Source organism: Ailuropoda melanoleuca, chromosome X (genome assembly GCF_002007445.2).
Source record: "Ailuropoda melanoleuca isolate Jingjing chromosome X, ASM200744v2, whole genome shotgun sequence".
Taxonomy (NCBI): Eukaryota; Metazoa; Chordata; class Mammalia; order Carnivora; family Ursidae; genus Ailuropoda; species Ailuropoda melanoleuca.
Window position 1 is genome coordinate 111,193,930 of NC_048238.1, and position 22,752 is coordinate 111,216,681.

The 22,752-nt window shown below is 58.6% G+C and overlaps 2 protein-coding genes across 6 annotated transcripts in view; one reads left to right on the top strand and one right to left on the bottom strand.

Annotated features, from left to right (window-relative positions):
* Positions 1-4,026, top strand: part of AVPR2 (arginine vasopressin receptor 2) — a 5,705-nt gene extending 1,679 nt beyond the window's left edge. The window contains exons 2-5 of one of the 3 annotated variants that reach the window (XM_034649720.1): positions 1,149-1,286; positions 2,175-2,234; positions 2,621-3,502; positions 3,711-4,026. In XM_034649720.1, the coding sequence (XP_034505611.1) occupies positions 2,216-2,234; positions 2,621-3,502; positions 3,711-3,916 (1,107 nt within the window). In that variant the 5' untranslated portion in view covers positions 1,149-1,286; positions 2,175-2,215 and the 3' untranslated portion in view covers positions 3,917-4,026. Of the gene's footprint in view, positions 1-295; positions 1,287-1,530; positions 1,661-2,174; positions 2,235-2,620; positions 3,503-3,710 lie in introns of those variants that run through there. The other 2 variants (XM_034649719.1, XM_002928814.4) reach the window with 2 other exon arrangements.
* Positions 4,027-4,457: 431 nt separating this feature from the next.
* ARHGAP4 (Rho GTPase activating protein 4) lies at positions 4,458-21,391 on the bottom strand. Of its 3 annotated transcripts, XM_034649111.1 has the most exons (23): positions 21,214-21,360; positions 20,809-20,904; positions 16,676-16,883; positions 16,437-16,599; positions 16,229-16,291; positions 15,767-15,955; positions 14,935-15,063; positions 14,632-14,853; positions 9,956-10,057; positions 9,614-9,805; positions 9,438-9,522; positions 9,167-9,194; positions 8,849-8,951; positions 7,939-7,999; positions 7,770-7,847; positions 7,553-7,687; positions 7,346-7,451; positions 7,021-7,254; positions 6,866-6,939; positions 6,594-6,777; positions 6,326-6,418; positions 5,939-6,053; positions 4,458-5,031 (listed from the first exon to the last, which is right to left on the bottom strand). In XM_034649111.1, exons 3-23 carry the CDS (start codon positions 16,879-16,881, stop codon positions 4,801-4,803), a joined length of 2,793 nt encoding a protein of 930 aa, XP_034505002.1. In that variant the 5' UTR covers positions 16,882-16,883; positions 20,809-20,904; positions 21,214-21,360; the 3' UTR covers positions 4,458-4,800. The 3 variants fall into 3 exon arrangements, with proteins under 3 accessions (XP_034505002.1, XP_034505001.1, XP_034505003.1); XM_034649110.1 differs by lacking the exon at positions 20,809-20,904 and having other exon boundaries at positions 21,214-21,390; XM_034649112.1 differs by lacking the exons at positions 14,632-14,853; positions 14,935-15,063; positions 20,809-20,904 and having other exon boundaries at positions 21,214-21,391.
* Between the last annotated feature and the right edge of the window lie 1,361 nt (positions 21,392-22,752).

Genomic DNA, 22,752 nt, shown 5'->3' on the forward strand with positions numbered 1-22,752 from the left:
GGTGGGGGGCGTTGGGGGGAGGGATGGGCATGAGAAAGGATGCTGGGTATGGTGTGACTTTCTACCAGTGGCTCATAGCTTTCCTTTGACAAAACCTGTTCTAGAATCTTGCCCAGGAACTCTTACTTTCTACCATTGTTGTTCATGTTGACAGCAGTAGAAAAGTTGTTTCTATGCTTGTAGGTTAATAACGGCAGTGTGGTTACGGGGAGAAAGTGAGAATGTTCCTGTTCTTAGGAGCTGTCGCTGAAGGGTTCCGACGTGGGGTGTCAGCATTGTGTGTGTGTGTGTGCGGTTGTATTGAATGCATGGCACGTGTGCAGCAGTGCACTGTGCAGGGGTGGGTACGTGATGAGTGTGGAAGACACCCCCCCCAAGCTGCTGTCCCCCTCTTCCTGCCAGGCTCTCCGGGCCAGGAAGAGGAGGCCGTAGTCCGGGCTATACTTGGGCTTAGTAAGTGCGAAGCTGTTTTGGCCTTTAGCCTTGCAGGTCATCAGAGAAGACGGACAAACAGGAAAACAGGGCCATCTGGGCCCAGAGCCTGGCCCTAGGAGGCGTGCAGGCCACTGCCTTGGGCTGGGCTGGGCAGGCCTTGGCTGAGCAGGGCCAGGATCTGTGGCAAGAGCAGGAGGGGATTGGAAAGAGGGCTCCTGGGCCGGGAGGGAAAAGATGAGCTGGAGGGCTCAGGGGTCCTGGATGCCAGGGAGAGGAAGGAGGGAGAGCCCAGCCTTGAGGCCCCTGGGGGGGAAGCCCCTCCCTCAGGCTCTCCACGCAGTGTGCAGGGACATGAGTGTGTCATGTGTGCCTTTGTGGGCATATGACTGTTGTGCGTCTCTGTGTGTGTGTGTGTGTGTGTGAGAGACAGACAGACAGACAGACAGACTGAGACCTGAAGGCGCCCCCTTCTCCTAGGGCAGGTAGCTGCAGGTGGGGGAGAAGGAAGAGGGTGGGGGTGGCCCTGGGGAGGAAGCTGGCTCTCATGGGGGCACATTAAGCCCTGGCTTGATCCTGCTCCACTCCCCCTTCCTGTCCCTCATCTCCGGAGGCCCTCATTGAGGAGGGGAGGGTGCCTCATAGGCCCGTAGGCCCGGGAGGAGCCAACACTCATGAACTGGGGATTGCATGAGCTCTCACCCCTTCCTCGCCAGGGCCCGAGAGGGACATTCAAGCTGTGTCACGAAGAAGCTGGGTGCCCTTCAGCCTGGCCTCAGTTTCCCCACTTATAAAATGGAGTTGCTGAGATAACTGATATCCCAGAGCCCTGCTGGACCTGATCTTCTAGCAAGGTGGGCCTTGTGGGGGTGGCTCAGGCAGGGTTGGGGGTACAGCCTGCCTGACAGTCACAGCCAGACCAAGCTGCAGACCAGCGTAGGAGGGCTCAGGCCCTCAGCGGCGGGGGGAAAGGAGTCCTAGGGACAGACCTGGAAGGGCCGGGACAGGAAGGGCAGCACAAGAGACCAGGAGCCTACTTCCCGGTGCCACAGGCAGGAGGCCAGGAGAGGCACGTGGGGGAGGGGAGGGAGAGGAAGTCCCCTCCTGGGCAGGTCACTCCCAGAGGCCAGGCCGGGGCGGGGCAGGAGATGGAGAGCAGATCTGAGCTCCTGGGCCACCTTCGTGCCCGCCACTGCCCAGCTGCTCGGAGCCCAGAGAGCCCAGCCAGGTAAGGGGCTTCGAGGGGCCCCGGGGACATGCTGGTCCTTTCTGCCCAGCCCCAGCCCTCCCATGGCCGCCTCTCCCAGACTCCGTCAGGGTGGGGGGGGTGGGAGGCGGGTCTGTATGTCTGCCTCAGATCTTGGGGGCCACAAGGTGGGTCCCAGGACGTGTTCATCCACCTGCATGACTCAGTACTGGGAGGGGCACAGTGGGCCCCGAGGTCGGTGACAGGCTCAGTGGGGCCAGATCTCACCAACCTTGACCTGACTAAGGGTGTACCCCCACCTCCCCATTGCTGGAACACACACACACACACACACACACACTGTTGCGGGCACAGGCTGGATCACCAACCCACCACACACACAGACACACACACACACACACACACACACAGACACACACACACACATGCACTCCACCCCCCACCCGGCACCTCTCTAGGGGCCCCTGTCTAGAGACAGGACAACGTGGCTGGCCCCTCAGATGGGAGGCTGAGCTCGATACCCTGTCTCCTGCAGGCGCTCAAGACACCTACCCCGGCCCCAGCCCCGCCACGCTCATGGCATCCACCACCTCTGGTAAGGTTCCAGCCCCCGGGCCCCTACCCATCCCCCCACCAATCCCTCCACTGGGATGAGCCAGGTAGGCTGAGTGGGGTTGGATGAAGCAGAGAAGCCCCTCTTCCCGAAACCTCCTTCACCCTCCTCTCCAGGCTGCCGATGTGGGGAGGGAAGGGCACGGCCCTGCGAGCTCACGGGAGGCTGCTCGCTCCCCACCACGTGAGGTGGGAGCGGCGCATGTTCGCTCCGAGTGGGAACTGGGAGGCCGGAGGGAAGCAGGGGGCCCAGGGAGAAGACTGCTTACGCTACTGGCTCTCTGCCTGGCCAGCTGGAACCTCCTTGGGCCCAGGTCCCCCTGCACAGCACATCCCCTAACTTGGCCCTCTCTCTCCATCCCTGCCCAGCTGTGCCCTGGACCCTCTCTCCACCTATCCCACCTGGCAACAGCAGCAAGGAGCAGCTGGACGCCCGGGACCCGCGGCTCGTCCAGGCGGAGCTGGCCCTGCTCTCCACGGTCTTTGTGGCTGTGGCCCTGAGCAATGGCTTGGTGCTGGGGGTCCTAGCACGCCGGGGCCGGCGGGGTCGCTGGGCACCCATGCATGTCTTCATTGGCCACTTGTGCCTGGCCGACCTGGCCGTGGCTCTGTTCCAAGTACTGCCCCAGCTGGCCTGGGATGCCACGGACCGCTTCCGTGGGCCTGATGCCCTGTGCCGGGCAGTCAAGTACCTGCAGATGGTGGGCATGTATGCCTCCTCCTACATGATCCTGGCCATGACACTGGACCGCCACCGCGCCATCTGCCGCCCCATGCTGGCATACCGCCACGGAGGTGGAGCTCACTGGAACCGGCCGGTGCTGGTGGCCTGGGCCTTCTCGCTCATTCTCAGCCTGCCCCAGCTTTTCATCTTTGCCCAGCGTGACGTGGGAAATGGCAGTGGGGTCCTCGACTGCTGGGCCCACTTTGCTGAGCCCTGGGGCCTCAGAGCCTATGTCACCTGGATCGCCCTAATGGTGTTTGTGGCACCTGCCCTGGGCATCGCTGCCTGCCAGGTGCTCATCTTCCGAGAGCTTCATGCCAGCCTGGCGCCAGGGCCAGCAGACAGGGCTGGGGGTTGCCGTGGAGGGCACCGGACAGGCAGTCCCAGTGAGGGGGCCCGGGTGTCAGCAGCCATGGCCAAGACCGTGAGGATGACACTGGTGATCGTGATTGTCTACGTGTTGTGCTGGGCACCTTTCTTCCTCGTGCAGCTGTGGGCAGCGTGGGACCCGCAGGCGCCCCTGGAAGGTAAGTGTGGCTGTGGCTGTGGCTGTGACCGTAGGGGACCGTGCAGGCTTGGCCCTGTAAGCCACTTTCACTCCCACGGGCACCTCCAGCCTTGGGCTCGGGAGCACACAGGGGCTCACGTGGCCTGCTCTTCCCGCGTGAGCGGATGGGGTCGCCACTTCTCGGCATGGGCACCCTCAGCCCCAGCCTGGGCTCTCCCCCCCTCCAGAGGCCCCGTTCGTGCTGCTGATGCTGCTGGCCAGCCTCAACAGCTGCACCAACCCCTGGATCTACGCCTTCTTCAGCAGCAGCGTCTCCTCCGAGCTGCGCAGCCTGCTCTGCGGGGCCCACGGTCGGGCCCCACCCAGCCTGGGGCCCCAAGACGAGTCCTGTGCCACCGCCAGCTCCTTCCTGGCCAAGGACACTTCCTCCTGAGAAGTCAGGGGGCGCCTGCGTTCTAGGGGCTCTGCGAACCCCAGCTGCCTACCTGGGAATGGGCTCCAGGCTAGGAGCCAGAGCTCAGCTCCTTGGTGCGGGGCACGGGGAGGGGCCGGGGCAGCGGCAGCGGGCCCCAGCGCCTGGAGTGACACAAGGCTCCCACCCNTGGTGCGGGGCACGGGGAGGGGCCGGGGCAGCGGCAGCGGGCCCCAGCGCCCCCCGCCCTCCAGTCCCCCCTGCCCTCCCCTCTCACTCTCTCCCTAATAAAAGTTCCAGCTCATTTTCCACCGAGTCTCCATGGATCAGGGTAATGGCGGTTGTAGGGCAGCGTGGAAAGACATTCTCAGATCCCCCCACCAGACACCGGGCCTGGTGTGCAGGCCACCACACCACACGGCCCTGGCACGGACAGCTCTGTGCCGAGAGACCCCTCGTGGTGGAAGCCGTCCCGCTGCCTAAGCTGCCGCTTTTGCCGAGCACCCCGGCATCCGGCTGTGCCTCCACCCTCCCAGCACCCCCCAGACAGAGACCCGGCTTGTGAGGGGGAGTCAATGCACGCCTTTATAAACGGCCCCCAACGCCTGTCAGCCTCCACCAGGTTCACACCCCCAGTTGAGGCGGAGACAGGCCCCGGGCGCCCACCACCCGACGGCCAATGACAAACCCTCTCAGCAAAGGCGGGGAGGGGCCTGCCCCCAGCCCCCTTCCTCGGCGGCCTCCCCGCGAGGGGCCCTAAGCCAGGGCTGGGGCGGGCAGGAGCGCTTTGGGGCAGCTGTCTCCTCCTCTGCGAAGGGGGCAAGAGCAGGACCCCGGCGCTGGCTGCACAGGGCCAGGGAGAAGCCAAAGGTGGCCACCTGGGGCAGGGTGGGGCTGGCAGCCCCTCAGTGCTTAAGGGGTGAGTCCAGGCTCTGGGGATGGGACGCCGAGGGTGACGCCAGGACCCCGGAGCCCCGGGAGAAGCCTTTATTTCTGCCGAGGCGGCCGCAGGCTGGAGGCTTCAGGCCGCAGAGCCCGGGGCCAGGGGAGCTGGTGGACACTGGCCCAAGGCCTTGGCGGGCGGAGGTCTTCCCCAAGAGCTCCTTAAACACGGAGTCCATGGTCTGCGCCACAGCCTAGAGGTGAGAAGACAGACGGAGGGCATCTGGTGAGAGCCTCCCCCAACCCACCCAGCCCTTTCTTCCAGCCCCAGGTCAGGGTGTCGCCACCTGAGCCAGGAGTGGGGCCTTGCTCCCTCTGCTGCCCAAGCGCCCACTTGAACTCTTTCTCATGCCAAAACCTAAGTCCTTCGCCACCTTCCTGTCACCATACCCTCCTCTCCATTGGCCCCAAGGCTGCCGCCCCTCCTCCCCTGCCTGGTTTCCCTCCTAGCACTTTTGGTGTGGCTGTCACAGCTTCCTCTGGGGACAGCAATAGATCTGAGATGCGGACTCCTTTGGCTGAGTCCCAGATCCCCCCTCTTCTCATACTTACTCCCTGGCTGGGATCACAGCCACCCCACACTGTCCCCAGGGCTTCTATCTTAGCCCACCGGGGCTCACAGGCAGACCGCAAGTGGATGTGCTAGGCCCATGAGAGCAGGGAGCCGGGTCTCCCCAGCCGGCCACGCACTCCATCTGTCCATCTCTTCCATCGGTCCCTTTCATCCTCTTTGGCCACCAAGTGCCTGCTAGGTCACTACCTATCACTTATCCTGGCTCTAGATGCCATGCCTGTCCGGGAGTCCCACTTGCCACTTCCCACTCAAGTGCCAAACGTGAAGCCCATGTGCGTGAGCTTCCATGTCCCCCTCCACCCTGCTTTTGGGCTCGTCCTTCCCCTCTGGGCTCACACCCTTGTCGGCCTGTCCCTCACTGGGCTGGGCTCAGCCAGCTGGTCTGAGGCCAGGAAGGGCAGACTCGAACCTCGGGAGGAAAGAGTTTGGTTCCTAGGGGAGGTAGAGAACCCCCAAGAGTGGTGCCCCCTGCGCCCCACCCCCCGCCCCCCACCGCTGTCTGCCACACAGCCAGTCCCAACTCTCACCTTGTCTACCTCCACATATCGCTCCGGGGAGGTGGGGACCAAGCAGTGCCGTCTGTGCCCAGAGGGACCCCCGGGTATGCCCAGAGAGGCCTCAGGTGGGGTACATGGCTCTGGCCTGCAGGGTATAGACAGGGCATGGCCAATGGAGGGGGAACAGCAAAGCTGGCCCAGTGGATCCGTTCTGTCCTCCTTTGGCGTCCCTCACCTGGACAACTCTCCCCCAACTGGGCCCCTCTCCATGTGGCCAAAGCCAGACTCCAGCCCCTTCTGACCTGGCCCAGCACCTGCTGCCTGGGACAGGCTTGGTTCCCCAACAGCAGTGCTCAGGCCGAGGTGCTCAGGCCCCCAAAATGAGTCTTCCCAAGAAACCATCTTTCCCTCGCTCACCGATGGACGAATTCCATGGCCAGGAGGACCTCTGGACTGCTCACCAGCTCCCCTGCAGCCTGCGGCCCTTGACCCACTGTGTGCTTCTCTGCACTAGAGTCAGAGAGACGGCCCGTTGAAAGCCCTCATTCCCGGGGCAGGCTCTGGGGGCCGGCGGCCTCAGGGCTGGCCAGAAGTGGTCTGGGCCGCCCCGGGCCTAGGAAAGCTAGGACTCGGGGCAGGGGAGGGGCCCAACACCTGGGTGGCGATGGAGAAGTTGCAAACTCACCCGCCGGGCAGCGTGATGTACTTGTGGGGGATGAGGCCCCAGGCACCCGCACACTCGCCCCGCCACCAGTCGCCCGAGGCCCGCTCGTGCAGCCGCAGCACGTCCCCGCGCTGAAAGCTCAGCTCCTGGGCTGTGCGGCCCGTGTAGGCAAAGCAGGCCACGGCCTCCACAACCCCCTCCAGGTCTGGGGAGAAAAGGGGGTCTGAGCTGGGAGGCAGAAGGGACACCCAGCGCAGGGACAGGATCGGGTCCTCCTTCTCTTCCCCCCTCACCATCCTCCTGGGCCGGGGTCCCAGCTTCCAGCTCTGGCTCGTTCTCCCCGACCAGGCCCTCCAGCTGGGCATCCCTGAGGTCAGAGCAAGGCATCTGAGTAGATAAGGGGGCTCCCCTCTGCTGGACCCTCCCCCGCCACACACAAAGGGCATACCCCAGGCAGCTGGAGGAGGGCGGTGCCATGCACTTCTCATAGATGGGGCCAGGCAGCAGGGTCAGCGGCGGGAAGACCCGCGAGGGCTGCACGATGAGAGTCTGCACCAGCTGGTTCACCCGGCCCTGCAAGGCCACCGGGTCCTGCCCGGCAGGCACGGGCAGCAGTGTCGGCCCAAAGCACACGGCCAGGTTGTAGGGGTCCATCATGTTCTCGTCGCTGTACTGAGCCAGGCTGGGGGCACACGCGGGTCACGGGCACGGAACGCCCCGCCTGCTGTTCCCCCCCCCCCGTCAGCCCTTCTCGTCCCCCAGAAAGCACTCACTGGTTGAGGAAGGTGAAGAGATAACGCAGGACCACCAGCACCGCAGCCGGCAGCTGGCCCAGGAGGCGGCCGACATGCTCCACCCGCTCGGCCATCGCCTCCAGCTCTGTGGCCCAGGCCACCCCCAGGGAGAGAAGCGCAGGAGTGAGGCCCTGGAGACAGGAAGTGGCCTCTCCCGCCCTGGCCGGCCTCAGGCCCTGGCCTCACCTGCAGAGGCCAGCAGCTCTCTGAACAGGTCCGGTGGGAAGAGCGGGGGGTCCAGGCTCCGGAAGTAGAGCTTCAGCACCCCTGCCACTGAGTCCAGGTCGTGGGCCGTGCAGCCTTCCACCAGTGGGTCCTCCCCTGAGGGTGACACGGGGCACAGGAGGCCGGTCACAGCGGCTTCGGCTGCCCCCCGCGCCTACCCCGTCCTGCCTGTCCCTACCTCTCTCAAAAGCGTCACGGATCTCGGAGACCCGGGGCTGGGCCCCCGACACGCGGAAGATGCCCTCGTGCTGCAGGCCTGGGGGGGATGAGCCGAGGTGCTGAGGCCCTGTCACCTCCTCGAGGGTCAGGGGCCAGGCGGGCAGCAGGAGGGCCCAGGTCTTGCTTACCATGCAGGTTAATGAAGCGAACACAGCTCTCCACCACCAGGGGCACGGGCTGGCCTGAGCTCTAGGGACAGAGAGGGTGCTCACTTCACTGTCCCTCCTTGTCACTGGCTCCCTTATACTTCTCTTAACAAGCCGCGATGGTTATTGGCAATGAGGCCTGGCATGTGGTTGGTGAGATTCGCTCCCGGGCACCTTACACCGTTTGCTGTTTAACTGCAATCCACTTCTGTGTGTTGACCTCAAACCCACTGACATTGTCGAACACAAATTTGTTCATTTAAATAGTCGGTTGGCTCTTCTGAATACATACAATCACATCATTAAAAAGTCTAGCGCTATTTCTTCTTTTCAGACTCTTCTTTCTTCCCTTACTTTGCCGTCTAGGACCCCCAGTAGCACACTAGCCACAGCAGGGTTTGTGGGCTCCACTTCTCACATGCTCCTGCCTGAGGCTTTCGGTAGATGCGTGGGTATCTGTTTTGGTGTTTTTTTTGTTTTTTTTGTGCGTTTGTTTTTAAAGACTTTATTTATTTATTTAAGAGAGACAGAGAGCATGAGCAGGAGGTAAGAGGCAGGGAGAGGGAGAAGACGACTCCCCGCTGAGCAGGGAACCCAACGCCAGGCTGGATCCCAGGACCCGGGGACTGCGACCTGAGCCGAAGGCAGACACTTCACTGACTGAGCCACCCAGGCACCCCTCTGTAGATGCCTGCTACTCGTTAAGGATGTTCCCTTAAATTGGTGGAGGCCTGACAAAGTCCCGTCGGGGAAGGGACAGTTGACCAGTTGTCAGCAATGGAGGACACTGGAGTCACAGGCAGCTGGGCCACAGAAATGGCCCCAGGCTGGAAAGAAACCAAAATGCAGGGGAGGGCCTTCACTCCGTTGGAGCATGAGGCCAAGCCAGTACCTGGATAAACTTCTCCATGTCTCCCCCAAAGAGTTTCTGGTTATACTGGGAGCTGGGGCGGGGGTGGCGGCTCTTCTGCTGTTTCCTCTGTGTGTACTGGGTCCTGTAGGGAGCGGAAGCCGGCTCTGAGGGGAGGGGACATGGAGAATAGGATGTCCCACCCACTACCCCAGCCAAATACGGCCCTGGAGCCCACGAGTTAGTCCAGAACCCACTGGGCAAAGTGGGAAATTGAAGTCACAGAACGATGAGCAGCAGAGCTGGGCCCCAAGGAGAGGGGAGGTGGGGACATGGCAGAACCCACTCCTCAGAACTCACCAAGACACCTCCCGCTCCTCCTTGTCACCTGGGGGTAGAAAACATTGGTGCGCTTTTCAGGCCAGGAGGTCCTTGATGCACGGCAGATAGAAAGGCTAGCAGGATAGGGGCCAGGACCCTTGCTGGGTGCTTTCCAGCCTGCCAACCAACCTCTCTGGGCAGAGAGGAACATGGGCTGGGTGGGGGGCCCAGGCAGGAGAGCTGAGGGCAGGTGCCGTTCCTGGGCCTGGGGGTGGGGAGGAAGCAGCTCAGGGCCAGAAGTGGGGCCCACCTCGCTGAATGGCCTCCTGCAGTTTCTCATGCTTGGCCTGCAGCTTGGCAAGGATGCTTCGTCCACTCAAGTATTCCTGGAGCTTCTGGGAAGCCCAAAGAAGAGCCCAAAGTTTTAATCCCAGCTCTGGGCCCTCCCCGTGCCCCGTCCCTGCCCCCCAGCCACCCCCTCCCCACCATGACGTAGAAGGTCTCAGTGTCCTGCTGCTGGCCTCGCCTCCGGCCAGCCTGCCGAGCACCTGGATCTGAGCTGGCGGACTTGAGGGACTCGGTGGAGGGGCTGGCCTGGAGGGAGTCCAGCACATCCACCTCTTCTGATGCCACCACCTCCAGCAGGGCCTGCAGGGTGGCCTTCAGAGTCTTGCTCACCTGGGGAGGGGACAGCACCAGGGCAGGAAGAAATGGGGCACGAGTGAGGGACAGGAAGTCCAAGTCAGAAGGAAGAGGGAGGGGAGGCCATGGCCACCTGGCCCCATGTTTCCAGGTCCGTGTCCCCACCCTGAGCCAGGGCACTCATACCTCCTCCGTCTCGATGGTCTGTCGGTCCAGGCGGCTCTGGATATTCTGGGCTCTGGGCAGAATCTCATCCCGCAGCTCCATCTCCACCCGGATCTCAGCCACCTGGACAGGGCAGCGTGCAAGGGACTGAGGGCTGAGCCTGGGGGCACAAAGCTCAGGCGTGGGAGTGGGCTGGGCAGTGGGCAGCGAGGCCTCTGGGCATGAGGGCAGCATGCACGTTTCCACCGCCTCGGCGGTTGCTGTCCAGGACCCCCACTGCTGGGCACGTAACACACCCGGTTCTCCCCAAGAGAAAGGAGCTCGTACGTGCCCACGGACCCTTGCATACATTCACGGCAGCACTACCCCTAACAGCCCAAAGGTGGAAGCGAGCCCGCTGTCTATCAGCTGATGAATGGAAAATCAAGTGTGGGACATCCATACAATGGACTGTTGTTCAGCCACGAAAAGGAATGGTGTCCTGGCTGATCCATGCCACATGTAGATGAACCTAGAAGACATCCTGCTCCATGAAAAAAGGCACATATCTCATATGATTCCATCTACATGAAATGTCCAGGAAAGGTGAATCCACAGACACAGAAAGCAGATGAGTTGGTACTGGGGGAGGGCGAGCGAGTGACTGCTTCCTGGGTCCAGGGTTTCTTTTTGGGGGTGAATGTGTTTTGCAACGAGAGAGTGGTGATGGTTACATAACTCAGGGAATATTCTAAAACGCATTGAATTGTACAATTGAAATGGGTGAATTATATGGTATGTGATTCCCGCCTTAATAAAGCAGTTGATTATTTTGTAAAACATGGTCAGGAGGGCTGAGGTCTGGGACAGAAGAGGAGGGCCTAGCTAGAAAAACTGCCCACCCTAATCAAGCAGAAATAGATTCCCTGTGGCAAAATGAGTGGCTTGCCCTATGGGCAGAGTAGGGGAAGGGAGTAGAAGGCTTTAGGAAGAGAAGAATTCTTTTTTTTTTTAAAGATTTTATTTATTTGTCAGAGTGAGAGAGAACACAAGCAGGGGTAGCAGCAGGCAGAGGGAGAAGCAGGCTGCCCATTGAGCAGGGAGCCTGATGAGGGACTCGATCCCACGACCCCGGGATCATGACCTGAGCCGAAGGCAGACACTTAACCCACTGAGCATCCCATGGAAGAGAAGAATTCTTCTCCTTTGAACATTTAAGCATGCACAGAACTCTGACACTGACATCAAGTGAAAATTGGGAGTGAAGACTTCGCTTATCCATGGCAGGCTCAACACGCCCTGCTCTCTGTCTTCTGCAAGCCCCTCTGGAAAGGGGCGCATGAAGGCCTAGGTCACAGGGACGCCAGGTGGAGGAGGAGGCGAGGCCCGCACTGGAGATGCCACCAGAGCAGCGAAAATGCCACCAGACTGAGGCGGCAGGCGTCTGGCAGGCACCGGAGGTGCAGAAACCAGGACCGGCTAAAGTCTGTCCAGGAAACAATACCGTGGCCCCTCCAACAATTACACCTACACTCATCATAGGAGCCAGCAGTGCCACTTCTGGGCGTTTGCCCAAAAGAAGTGAAAGCAGGGGCTCCAAGACAGATTTGCACACTCGTGTTCCCAGCAACCAAAAGCAGGAAGCAATCCAAGTGCCTTTCAAGGGATAAATGGATAAGCAAAACATGCTCTGTCCATACAATGGAATGTTCGAGGGCACTATGCTGAGCGACACCAGCAAACCACAACAGACAAATGCAGTATGAGTCCATTCACATGAGTGATCTAGAGTAGTCTGGATCTACATTCAGAGAGACAGAAAGTGGGACGGTGGGCGCTGGGGGCGGGGGGAGGGGAGCGAGTGTCTAACGCGGACAGAGTTTCAGTTTGGGAAGGTGGAAAAGTTCTGGAGACGGAGGGTAGTGATGGCTACACAACAATGTGAATGTGCTTAAAGCCACTGAACTCACACTTAAAAATGGTTAAAATGGGGGCACCCGGCTGGCTCAGTCAGTAGAGCATGCGACTCTTGGCCTTGGGGTCGTGAGTTCAAGCCCACGTTGGCTACAGAAATTACTAAAAAAAAAAAAACAAAAAAAAAACAACAACAAAAACCCATATATTATAGTTAAAATGGTAAATCTCCTGTATGTCTTACCAGAGTTATAAAAAAGGTCTCTCCAGGCCCTAGGAAACATTAATATCTGAAAACCCTCCTCCAAACCCATATAATTAGCAGAAAACTAGGGATTTAGCCTCTGGAAAGGATAAATCAGAGAGATTCTGGACTTAGGGACACTACTCACAGCTAAAGAAGGGGACAAAACTTCCTACTGATGACAAAGAAGAAAGCAGCCGCTGCCATCTGGAGCTGCCCAGATGGGATTTTGTGTTATCCTACTGAACATAAGGAATGTCACAGAGCATCAGCATCAGACAAGGTCACTCTGTGACCATGAGAGGTGACAACAAAAACAAGAACACCTCGTAATCACATCTGAGCACAGACAAAAACAAGAATTTTGTCCAAGCCACAAAAATAACCAAACCTCCCTGTTCAGGCAAATAGGAGTGCCTGCTGCTTTAGGCTCCCTTCATGTCCACCCCCCCACCTCCTGCCTTCTAGATAAGATTTATGAAGACATCCAATCAGAGTTACCCGTTTCCTGACAGTATCTAGGCCAGAGCCAGAGCTGAGTCCTTCCCCCAAATCCCGTAACTTCAGCCCAGGTCCTACTAGCACCCTCTTACCAGGACACCCCAGGCTTCCCACCATGGGGGTCTCCCTGAAAGCAATGGTCTGAGTCCCTGAGGGGAAGCCCCCTGCTGACAAGCTCTGCTCGTGTACATCTGATATCTCATCTAATCTACCTCTCAGCGCCTCCTCTTAAATGTGACCTGATGGCCAAGAATTGCCAGTCATTTGAGGGAAGCTCTAAAATGAAAGAGAAAGACGAAAGCGAGCTTTTTTTTTTTTTAACTGCAAAAAAAAAAAACCAAAACAAAACAGAAAAAGCAGGGAGCAGAGGAAAATGTCAAGAAAACAAAAACAAACATTTCAGAATGATTTAAGAAAATATGATGTCCATGAAACAAGAACAAAGGATCACTTTAAATAGGAGTTTGGAAAACAAAACAAAACTCTTAGAAACAAAAACTATGAAAGTAAATTTTTAAAAAATGTCAACAAGGGGTTAAAAAAGATAGTTGAAGAAATCTCTTAAGAAAGCAGAACTATAAGGTATAGAGGTGGGAGAAGAGGAAAGAGAACAGATAAGAAAATTAGGGAATCAACCCATGAGGTCCAACATCCAATTACAAGAATTCCTGAAAGCGAGAGAAAAGAAAACAGGGGGAGGAAATGATCAAAGGAATAATACAAGCCCAAAACCTAAGGCCACAGCATTCTAAACCAACCGCGCCCACCAGTTTGCCCAGTACCATGAAGGAAAAAGGATCCCCAGGGAGCATCATCACAAAATTTTACCAGGTGGGAAAGAGACTCCTAGAAACTTTAGGGAGACAAGTCGCAGGTCACACACAAAGTGTCAGAAATCAGAAGGGCTTTGTACTTCCCACCGACAATGCTGAAAGCCTGGAGTGATGCCTTTAACAGTCAAAAGAGAAACTTATTTTCAATTCTAAATTCTATATCCAGCTAAACTACCAACCAATTTCAAGGCTAGAATACAGGCATTTTCAGAAAAGCGAAGTCACAGACTGCCTGGGGCGGTGAATGGGCTGTGGCTGGGCTGTGGAAGGAAGTCAGTTGAAAAGCAACTAGCAGCCCACTGTGCAATTTGAACACAGGGAGGGGAGCACCAGAAACAGCAGCCAGAAGACTGGGAAGTGGCTGTTTCTGGGGAGTGGAATTGAGAACAGAAAGGGTGAATCAGAGAACTGCCATGGGCCATTGTAAGCCTGAAGTAACATTTGACTTTTTCAAGTATGACTCAGATCAAAATACAGATTAAAAAGCTAGGCAGGGGCGCCTGGGTGGCATAGCGGTTAAAGCGTCTGCCTTCAGCTCAGGGCGTGATCCCGGCGTTATGGGATCGAGCCCCACATCAGGCTCCTCTGCTATGAGCCTGCTTCTTCCTCTCCCACTCCCCCTGCTTGTGTTCCCTCTCTCGCTGGCTGTCTCTGTCGAGTGAATAAATAAATAAAATCTTTAAAAAAAAAAAGTTTAAAAAAAAGCTAAAAGCTCTGTGTAATCCCTGTCCATTCACAATGCCCATTTGGACAAACTGGTAAAGGGAAAAGAACAGCTCAGGGACAAGTAAAAAGATGCTAGCTATATTCTACTGGTTGTATGGTTTACTAACCTGCAGCTTGGCATTATGAAATGTCTAACACATGCAGAACATTTGGACTTAGAATATACGGACAGCTAGATACCCACCTACTCCCTGGTGTCCACCTGGTGATATTTTTGCTGCGTTTGCTGTGCTGGGGAGGCATGCATTCACTGGCTGACTTGCAGAAGTGAGCTGCAGAAGTTTGCTTGCTTTAAATGCAAGTGGTGAAACTTCTAGTGAGCCTCATTTGCCTTGAGGCCATTGAATGAGGGTCTGAGAAATAAGCTGCAGTTCAGGAGTTTCAACTCCTTAGCAAAGTGGGATTCATTCGACTTAACCACTGTTACAGTGAAGACTAGAGAACACAAAGCCCTTTGCATCCATGCCTGGGGCATTGGGGGCAGGGGCAGGGACCCTCACCTCATCTCCCTCATGGGGGTGGTAGTCAAAACGCTGTGGGGGACAGAAGGCGGTTGCATGCACCTCCAGCACCTTGGCCTTGTCCCCTGGAGGATCTAGGGCGTCCACGGCCTCTTCCAGGCTGCCCAGGCCCTGCATCTGGGAGGCTTGCGTGCGGCTTTCAGCAGCCGTGTAGCTGCGGAGCACCTGCCCCAGGGCTAAGTGGAACCCTGTGTCGCAGCACTGGGAGGAGGCAGGCACATGGCTCAGGTGGGCCCCAGGGCCTGGGCCCCCCACCTCCCGGCCTGCCCTCCCAGTACTCACATCCATGAGATCCAAGACGTCCCGTAAGTAGTAGTTGCCGACAGCGGCGTTGACGCTGGCCAGGCTGAGCAGGTACTCGTTGCGCGCCTTTGTGCACTTGAGTTTGTGCTCCAAGAACTTGGCCTGACGCTGCTCAAGGCCACACAAATACACCAGGGTCACCTCCTGGACCAGCCGGCCAGCCCCTGTCTCAGGCCTTCCATGGAATCTCCACGTCCACACTCCCCTCCCCACGTGGACATCTGCACCAGGTATCCCACAGGCCCCTCAAAGCACATGGCCCAGAACTCCCAGTGTCTTCCCTTGCCCCACTCCGCCCCACCCTGCCACGCACCAACCCTCCCATCACAGGCCGGCAACCCCTGTTCTGCCTCAGCTCCTCCTGGCTTGGTACCTTCCCAACCTCTCAGGGGCCACCTCAAACATTCTCACCGCACACATCACACAATCACCTGTCCTATGTGTCCTCTTGCCCCTCTGAGACCTGACAGCATTGTGTGAGGCGGGGGTGGGGGTGTGGAAAGGCTTCCTGACTTGGGAGCACCAAAGCTTTCTTCACTCCAACTGGGTAGGGGAGAGCTAGGAGCACGGGGGAGACTGTTCTCCTGCCAACCCCTCCCCCACGGCATCTACCCCAGCCTGGGGAGCCCTACAAAGCCAGCAGAGCTGACTAGGCCCAGCCTTACCAGAGATCTGTGACTCTCCTCTCCCGAGCCCTGCTTTCACCCTCCATGCACCACCTCCCAGCAGGCCCCAGTGAGGACCAGGGATTCCAGGGACAAAGGCTAGAACCAGAGCCTTCGAAGACAGACAGGGTGCCCTGCAGGCCCACCTTCTCCACCAGCCGCCCTCCCTTCTTGAGGGAGCTCTTGCGGAGGGGCCCTGCCTCGGTGGCGGCAGTGGCGGCGGCAGCGGTGGCGGCACTTCGGCCCACCCGCTTCTCCTCCTGCCGCTCAGCTTCCCGGAGCTTGGCCTCAGCATTCACACTCTCCATGTGGTACACCTGGTACGTCTTCTTGGCCTGCAGGGAGGACCAAGGCCAGGCTGCCCTGCTGAAGGCCATGGCCACAGCCAGCCCCCCTCCAGTCCATCCAGGATTCAGACCTGAGCACTGGCCAACCCCGAGTTAAGCACTTAGCCCAGCCACCCTGTGCCCAGAACAGGGAGAGACGGCCGTGCTTGCAGTCCCCCAACGCCAGGACTCTCTTGAGCACTTGATCGTCTTCCTTGAGCCTGGCTGGGGGCGAGGCCATACGACGATCTCCCTCTGACTGGGGCCCTGCCCCGTCCTCACCGTCTGCAGCTCCGCCACCACCTCCAGCAGCTCCTCCTGCAGCCGCTGCCCCAGATCCTTACTCTGTGGAGGAGGCCGAGTGTGAGCACCGTACTGCCCCGCCCTGGGCACGCAAGGCTCCGCCCAGCTCCCCTCGGCCAGACACCCACCGGGCCTCCCTAGATCCTGGGGCCATCTACACCTCCTGTGCCCAGGACGAAGGTCTTACCTTCTTGACGATGCGCCCCACATCCTCTGCGATGTGACTCAGGCGCTGGGCCAGGGGCCCGGCCAGCACCTCGCTGAGGGTCGCGCTCTCCCGGCTCTGCTGCCGCGTCTGCTGCAGCAACACGGCCCAGCAGTGCAAGGGCGACAGGAGGGACGGCTCCTTCCTGGGGCAGAGGGGTGCTCAGACGGGGAGCAGGGCCGCGGGCCCCGCTGTGGCCATCCTGCCCCGCCAGTACCTACCGGAAGCTTTGGTACTCCCGGCTGCTGCCCCCAAGGCGGCCGCCTCGGCTGGAGAAGCGCTCTGCCAGTTTGTCCAAGCCCCGGGAGTACTCGAGCTCCACCTCGGCGCGCCGCCGCATGAACTCGGCCAGCTCCTGCAGCAGCTCCCGCCGCAGCTCGCCCTGCAGCTCCAGGCAGCGCAGCTGCTCGCTCAGCTGCCAGCGCATCTCTGCGGGGGACCGCGGCTCAGGCCTGGGTGGGGGACAAGGCCCCAAGACCCAGGAGGGGAAGGAAGCTGGCCCCCAGGGAGGTGTTCTGGGCACAGCCTTCCGGCTGGGCTCAGAACAGCCCTGGGGAAAGGGACTTCTGTGTTAAGGCTAAAGGGAACCGGCCAGGCCCAACCAGTTGAAGAACAGGAAGGCTGTTCTAGGGAGAGAGGGAGCCTGGCCGATCGGGGAGGGTCGGAGCCTGTTGCGACGGTGGGAACACAGAGCTGCCCCAGCCCCATCTCGCCCTGTCCCCAGCCAGGTGCCTTTCAGTTGGGCTTCCCATCACTCCCTGGTTCTTGGAAAGCCCCTGCGTTGTTTGCCCTGCCACTTCCTGCCTTTCGGGTGCCCGGGACCCCAGGCAGGGCAGCCTCCCCTGCAAACACACAGACACACAGCGCTGCGTAGGGGCAAGGCCGTCATGGTGTTCTGCCAAACCTGCAGTGAACTTCTGGCCTTAGTGCCTAGAAACCCTGCCCTTGGCCCCCCAAGGGGAAAGGGCAGCCCCACAGGGCGGGCCAATGGCCAGAGCAAGCTGGTCGGACCTGACAAGTGAAGGAACTGAGAGAGCTGGCCTGTTTTCTGTCTCCCATTTCCACTCCCCAACACCCACTCAGAGGGCACCGCCACCCCCACCTCCCAGCAGAGAGAGCCACACCCAGGGTCCCCACACCGCTGGCTTTTGACACCTTATCGCTGGCTTGATTTAGCAACACTGCTTTCCCCATTAAAGCAAAGAACCGCCTGAAGGACAAGCTTAAGCAACTTGCTACAAACACTTTTGCCACCCACTGGATGCCCAGGTGGGCACTGGGGGACCCAGGTAATAACACTGGGCTTCTAGCAAAACAGGTTGCCCACTTACTAATCTCCATCCACATACCCAGGGAGGGATATTAGTTAATTTTTCCATTCCGTAGATCGTCAATCACATACCCAGTCTGTGCCGGGCATGTTCTGGATGAGGAGACATAGTGGCAAAGAGGGCTGACCAAGTGCTTGCCCTCACGAAGCTGGGATGGGAATAGGGGTACAGATCACAAGTGGACAGGGTCATCTGGGTGGCTCAGTCAGTTAAGCATCTTGACTTCAGCAGCTCAGGTTGTGATCTGGGTTCTCGCACCCCTCAGGGAGTCTGCCTGTCCCTTTCCCTCTGCCCCTCCCCCCGCTCATGGTCTCTCTGTCTCTCAAATAAATAATATCTTTAAAAACAGACCACAAGTGGAGAGATATATACTAGAAAGTCCAGGAGCAAGGGTTGCTGAGGAGGCAAACAGCAAGGAGGGGGTGGGGATGGGGAGGGGTTCTCTTAGAAGAGGGTGGTCAGGAGGTGAAGGAAGTGACAGAGGGGCCATGGGGCCATTTGGGAAAAGCGTTCAGGCCAAGAAAACAGGGAAGGCTGTTGGAGCCAGTGTGGCTGCGGGGGGAAAAAGTTGAGATGTGTGAGAGGGCCATGGTGAGGGAAGGATGTCCAGCGGGCACTGAGGGAGAGAGGGGCCACAGCACCTGAGCCATGCGGGGAGGCCAGGCAGAGGTCAGGCGACAGACAAAAAGTGCCCGGCCCAGTTGGCACCTCCTGAACCAGTCTAGGCAGAAGACAGTGAGGGCTCAGACCAGGGAGCAGGCCTGGGAGGAGGTGAGAAGGGGCAGGACTCAGGGTCCACTGAAAAGAACTCCACTGTGAATAGCTCGGTGCTGGAACCGTTGGCATTTCTGTCCTGCCAGTGACTTCCCAGGGGTCGTGCCTGCCCAGCATCCCCATCGCCTCCTCCGATCTCCCCCTGGAGACTGTCTCCTTCCTGTTCTCAGTCCCTGCATCCCTCTCCCAGATGCTGCTGCATGCACTAACAGTCCTTCAGCCCCTCCACCCCCATCCAGCCCCAGCACTGGCTGCAGTCCTCACGCCTTCACTGCAATTACTGAACAGGAGCGTTCTCTTTACACCACGGGGTCAAGCTGGGTAAACAGAAGCCAGAGGTTGGGGGGGGGGTGCTTCCTGACAGTGAAACCAATGCAAAGCGGGGCAGAGCCAAGTGAGACAGAATGTCCTTATACCATCTGAGGCTGGGTTCCAGGGGCCAGGTGGAGGGGCTGTATGCCACTTGCAATCTGGACATTCTTCACTGAGCCAGGGTAACGTTTTGGGGATGAAAGTACACCTCATTTCATTCTAAGAAAGACCTGAGATGTCCCAGCTCACCTCACCTTCCTCTGCTGTTTGCCCCGCCCTCCCAGAGCCATCTTTCTCTGGAGACCAACTGCAGCTGAATGGTGCTGAACAGAACAGCCATGCGTCGGTTGGGACCTGAACTCGCACACCGGCTGGTGTCAGGAAGATCTGTGACTGCGGCATGATCCCAGCCTCTGGGTTGTCACTATCAAGCTCTCAGATCTCAGCTCAAAAGCGCTCATCATCCACCCTTCTCTGACCTCCCTGCAAACTAGGTCTGGCCCTCCTCCCACCCTGTTTCTTGACCTCTGTTCTTTTCCCTTTAGAGTGGTTGTCATCCAATTTGAACCTGATTGTGTTAGGGGTTGTTTGCTGCATGTCTCCCCCCCAGGACCTGCAAGCCTTGTGCGGGCAGAGGCTGGTTCTTTTGCTTAGCCCTGTATTCCCAGGGCCTGGGACAGAAAAGATGCAGGCAAAACATCTGTCGAAAGGAAGGATGGAATCCACATATGCTTGCATTGCAGAGCTGGGTCCTGGGCCCCACCAACACTTCCTGTGAGCAAGGCATACGGTCTCACTTCTGCTGACAAATAAAGCAGAAGAGAAGATGGCCACCGAAACCACAACTATGCTGACCTTTCAGAATTTAGGGTGTCAGGACAGTGATCCTATTTTTTTTTTTAGTATGGTAAGAAGTCTCTTTGGTGGGGGGGGTGGAGAAGGGTTTAGAAGCTAAAGTCACTGGAGACTGAGAACAGGCAAGGAACATTTTAAAGACAGCCTGGCTCAAATTCCCAATTTTTCAGTGTGAATTGACTGGTCCATATTTACTGACTGAAGAGTTTCCTTCAGCTTCTTGACATTTTGGGGAAGCAGGATGGGGGTCATTATCTCCACCTGAGAAATTATAAAGGCTTCTCTCACCCTGCACAAAGTCACCTCAAGCTGGCTCCGGGCAGTAGGCCACCTTTCCCAGACGGGAGGACCTTGGTGTAAATTGCTCGCATTGGATAATTATGTTAGAACCTGCATCTCGGGGCACCTGGGTGGCTCAGTCGGTTAAGGGTCTGCCTTTGGCTCAGGTCATGATCCCAGGAGCCAGGAGCCTGCTTCTCCCTCTCCCTGCTACTCTCCCTGCTTGCTTATACTCTCTCTCTCTCAAATAAATAAATAAATAAAATCTTAGGGGAAAAAAAAAAAAAGAACCTGCATCTGTGGGTGGGAAGGAACGTTAAGGGTCATTTCCTTCTCCCTCCTAGGTGTTGTTATCGCCCCGCGACGGTGCGCAAGGCACTTCTCCCCGAGCTTCAGTTTCCTTCATCGGTAAGACGGAGCAATTAAGAGTGATAGGGTCACACATCTGAAGACACATGGAAGCTTTAAGGCCCCAACTGTTGGCACTTGGATGCTACCTTCTTTCCTTGCAAGAGTTACCACAGCCTGGATAAGACAGGTAGAAGCTCTGGACTAAGAATTTGCAAAGCTAATTTGCATGTGTTTGCACAAAGTGTTTAGCAGAACCCAAGGAGGTCTACTCTCAGAAGGTTTCGGATGTGGCCCTGCTGAATCTCTAAAGCCAATATCCACTGTGCAGGTTTGACCCAGAGACAGCGGCCCTCAGCTCTGAGCCACCTCACTGCCCAAGAGAAGGCAAAGGAACTGGTTTCAAGGCAAAGCCATCATTAATCCAGGCACCTTAGGCACTCAGAGTCCCTTACCTGGACCTTCTTGGCAAAATCAAGGTGCTCGATTTCACTCTGGCTAGAATGCCACTTTCTGGGGGGCACCGGGTACCCCCTTCTTTCACTCGGGCTCTTGGGTGAGGTGCAGGGAGAACCAAGGAGGGCAGAGCAACCAAAGGAAAGCAGGGAGGAAGAAAGGGGAAACAGCACGCGGTTGAGACCAAAGGGGCGCGGAGAAGCGGGCAAAGGGCTCCGGGTCGGGGGAGTGGGCTCGGGCTCGCTCCCTCCCTCTGTCAAGCCCCTCCGGAGGTCGCGGGGTGGGGGGCGGTGCGGGAGGGGAGGAGCAGCGGACCCTGAGCCCGCGGAGGGAGTTTTCCGGCTCTCCTACGACTTTGGGTGCTCTGCGGGGAACCGAGCTGGGGGCGCCCGACGCCCTCTCACCTTTCACTTGTGCCTCGTACTCGGCCTGCAGCCCCCGCTCCCGGCGCAGCTTCCCATGCGCAGCCATGGCTTCCGGGCGGCCGCGCCGTCGAGCCCCACTGCTCCCACGCGGCCGCGAGCGGGCCGGGCGCCGGGACCTGGGGCTCTGCAGCCAGCATCCCCCCAACGGCTCCGCCCCGCCCCGCCCCCAGCGCGGCTCCCGGGGCGGGGCGCCCCCGGCCTGGAACTGCCCGCCACGGCTTTTCCGGCGGGGTCCCACTGCGGCTGGATCCTGCCGCCCCCTCGCGCTGGGCGCTGGACACACACCTGAGTCGCTTGTGCCCCATGCTCAACGGCCAAGCAGCCAGGGTCCCCGTGTGAGAGCCTCAACGTGTCCGGCAAACTGGCACCCTCTGGCTGCTACCCCCACCCCCAGAAGGTGGTCTGGTCACCCCAGTCAAACCACACCCTTCACAGCATGGCCATGGGTCCTGAATGCCAGTAGGGAGTGACACTATAGCTGCTCCAGGCTCTGGACTCCCCTGCGTCACCTGCTTCCCCCAGACCCTCAGGACATCAGATAGAACCCACCCATCCCAACTCACAGCCCTGAGACAAGCACAAGGAGCCTGGAGAGCCTGGTGGGAATTTCCCAGGGTAGGTGGGGAAGGAAAGTCAGCACCAGAGATTAGAACCTCAGCCATTGTTCCCTCAGGCCCCCTCATTGCAGGGAGAGCAAAGTTTGGCTAAGGTTCCCCTTCTGCTCAACCCCATCAGGAGGAACAAGCCTCATTTCCCCATAGGTAGTTACCACTTCCTACCACTTCCTGCTGCCGGAAGAGACTCTTTGCCTTCTTTCCCCTGCCGCTTGCACCTGCCCTATCTTAGGCTTAGGGCTGGGGGTTCAGCCTTCCTCTTCCCCCCTCAGTGTAAGGCTTTAACAAGCCTGGGGGCAAGTCTTGGGGCCTCCCTTATCCAGGAGTGCTGGAGTTTCCCTCCACTCCTCTCTACCAACTTGAAGCCAAAAGGTAACAGATTTTCTCCAGTAAATTAGGAAGGCAGGATGCAGGTGACAGTTGACAAACCAGACTAGACAACGGTCTTCAGCTGGGTGGGAGGGAAATCCCTTGCGGTATAGATGGTGGGAGGGGAGCAAGGCAGTTAGGTTCTAGACTTGTGCCCAGGGAGGTGAGGAAAGCCTGTAGGCACTAGTGCAAGGAGTCCAGGCAGGCATGTGTGTGCATGGATGCCAAAGCCAGGCTCAGGGCAAAAGTGGGCACTTGGGACCTCAACAGGCAGCTGGGGTGGGGGGAGTGGGGAGGTGGCTGTGCAGTTACTTCCTGTCTCTAAACGATGAGCAGGTCTCTTGCCCAAAAGCAGAAAACATACCTCCTCATCTCCCTCCCCACCCACCCCTACTCCTGCCCAGGACCAAGGCCCTTCTCTAAGACACCACGTGTCCACGGGGCCTGGGGTCGGAAGGCCTGAAAGCTGGCCAGACACCAGCAGGCCCAGGACCTGGGCTTTCAAGAGCTGGCCTCAGCAGTACCACTGCCGGAG

Excerpts from the sequence above, each read along its gene's own strand:
- ARHGAP4 (XM_034649110.1), bottom strand. The coding sequence starts at position 21,280 with ATGGCTGCGCATGGGAAGCTGCGCCGGGAGCGGGGGCTGCAGGCCGAG. Across the intron at positions 6,419-6,593 it reads TACATCACGCTGCCCGGCGG|TGCAGAGAAGCACACAGTGG; the intron begins GTGAGTTTGCAA and ends CTCTGACTCTAG. Across the intron at positions 6,054-6,325 it reads GCCATGGAATTCGTCCATCG|GCCAGAGCCATGTACCCCAC; the intron begins GTGAGCGAGGGA and ends TATACCCTGCAG.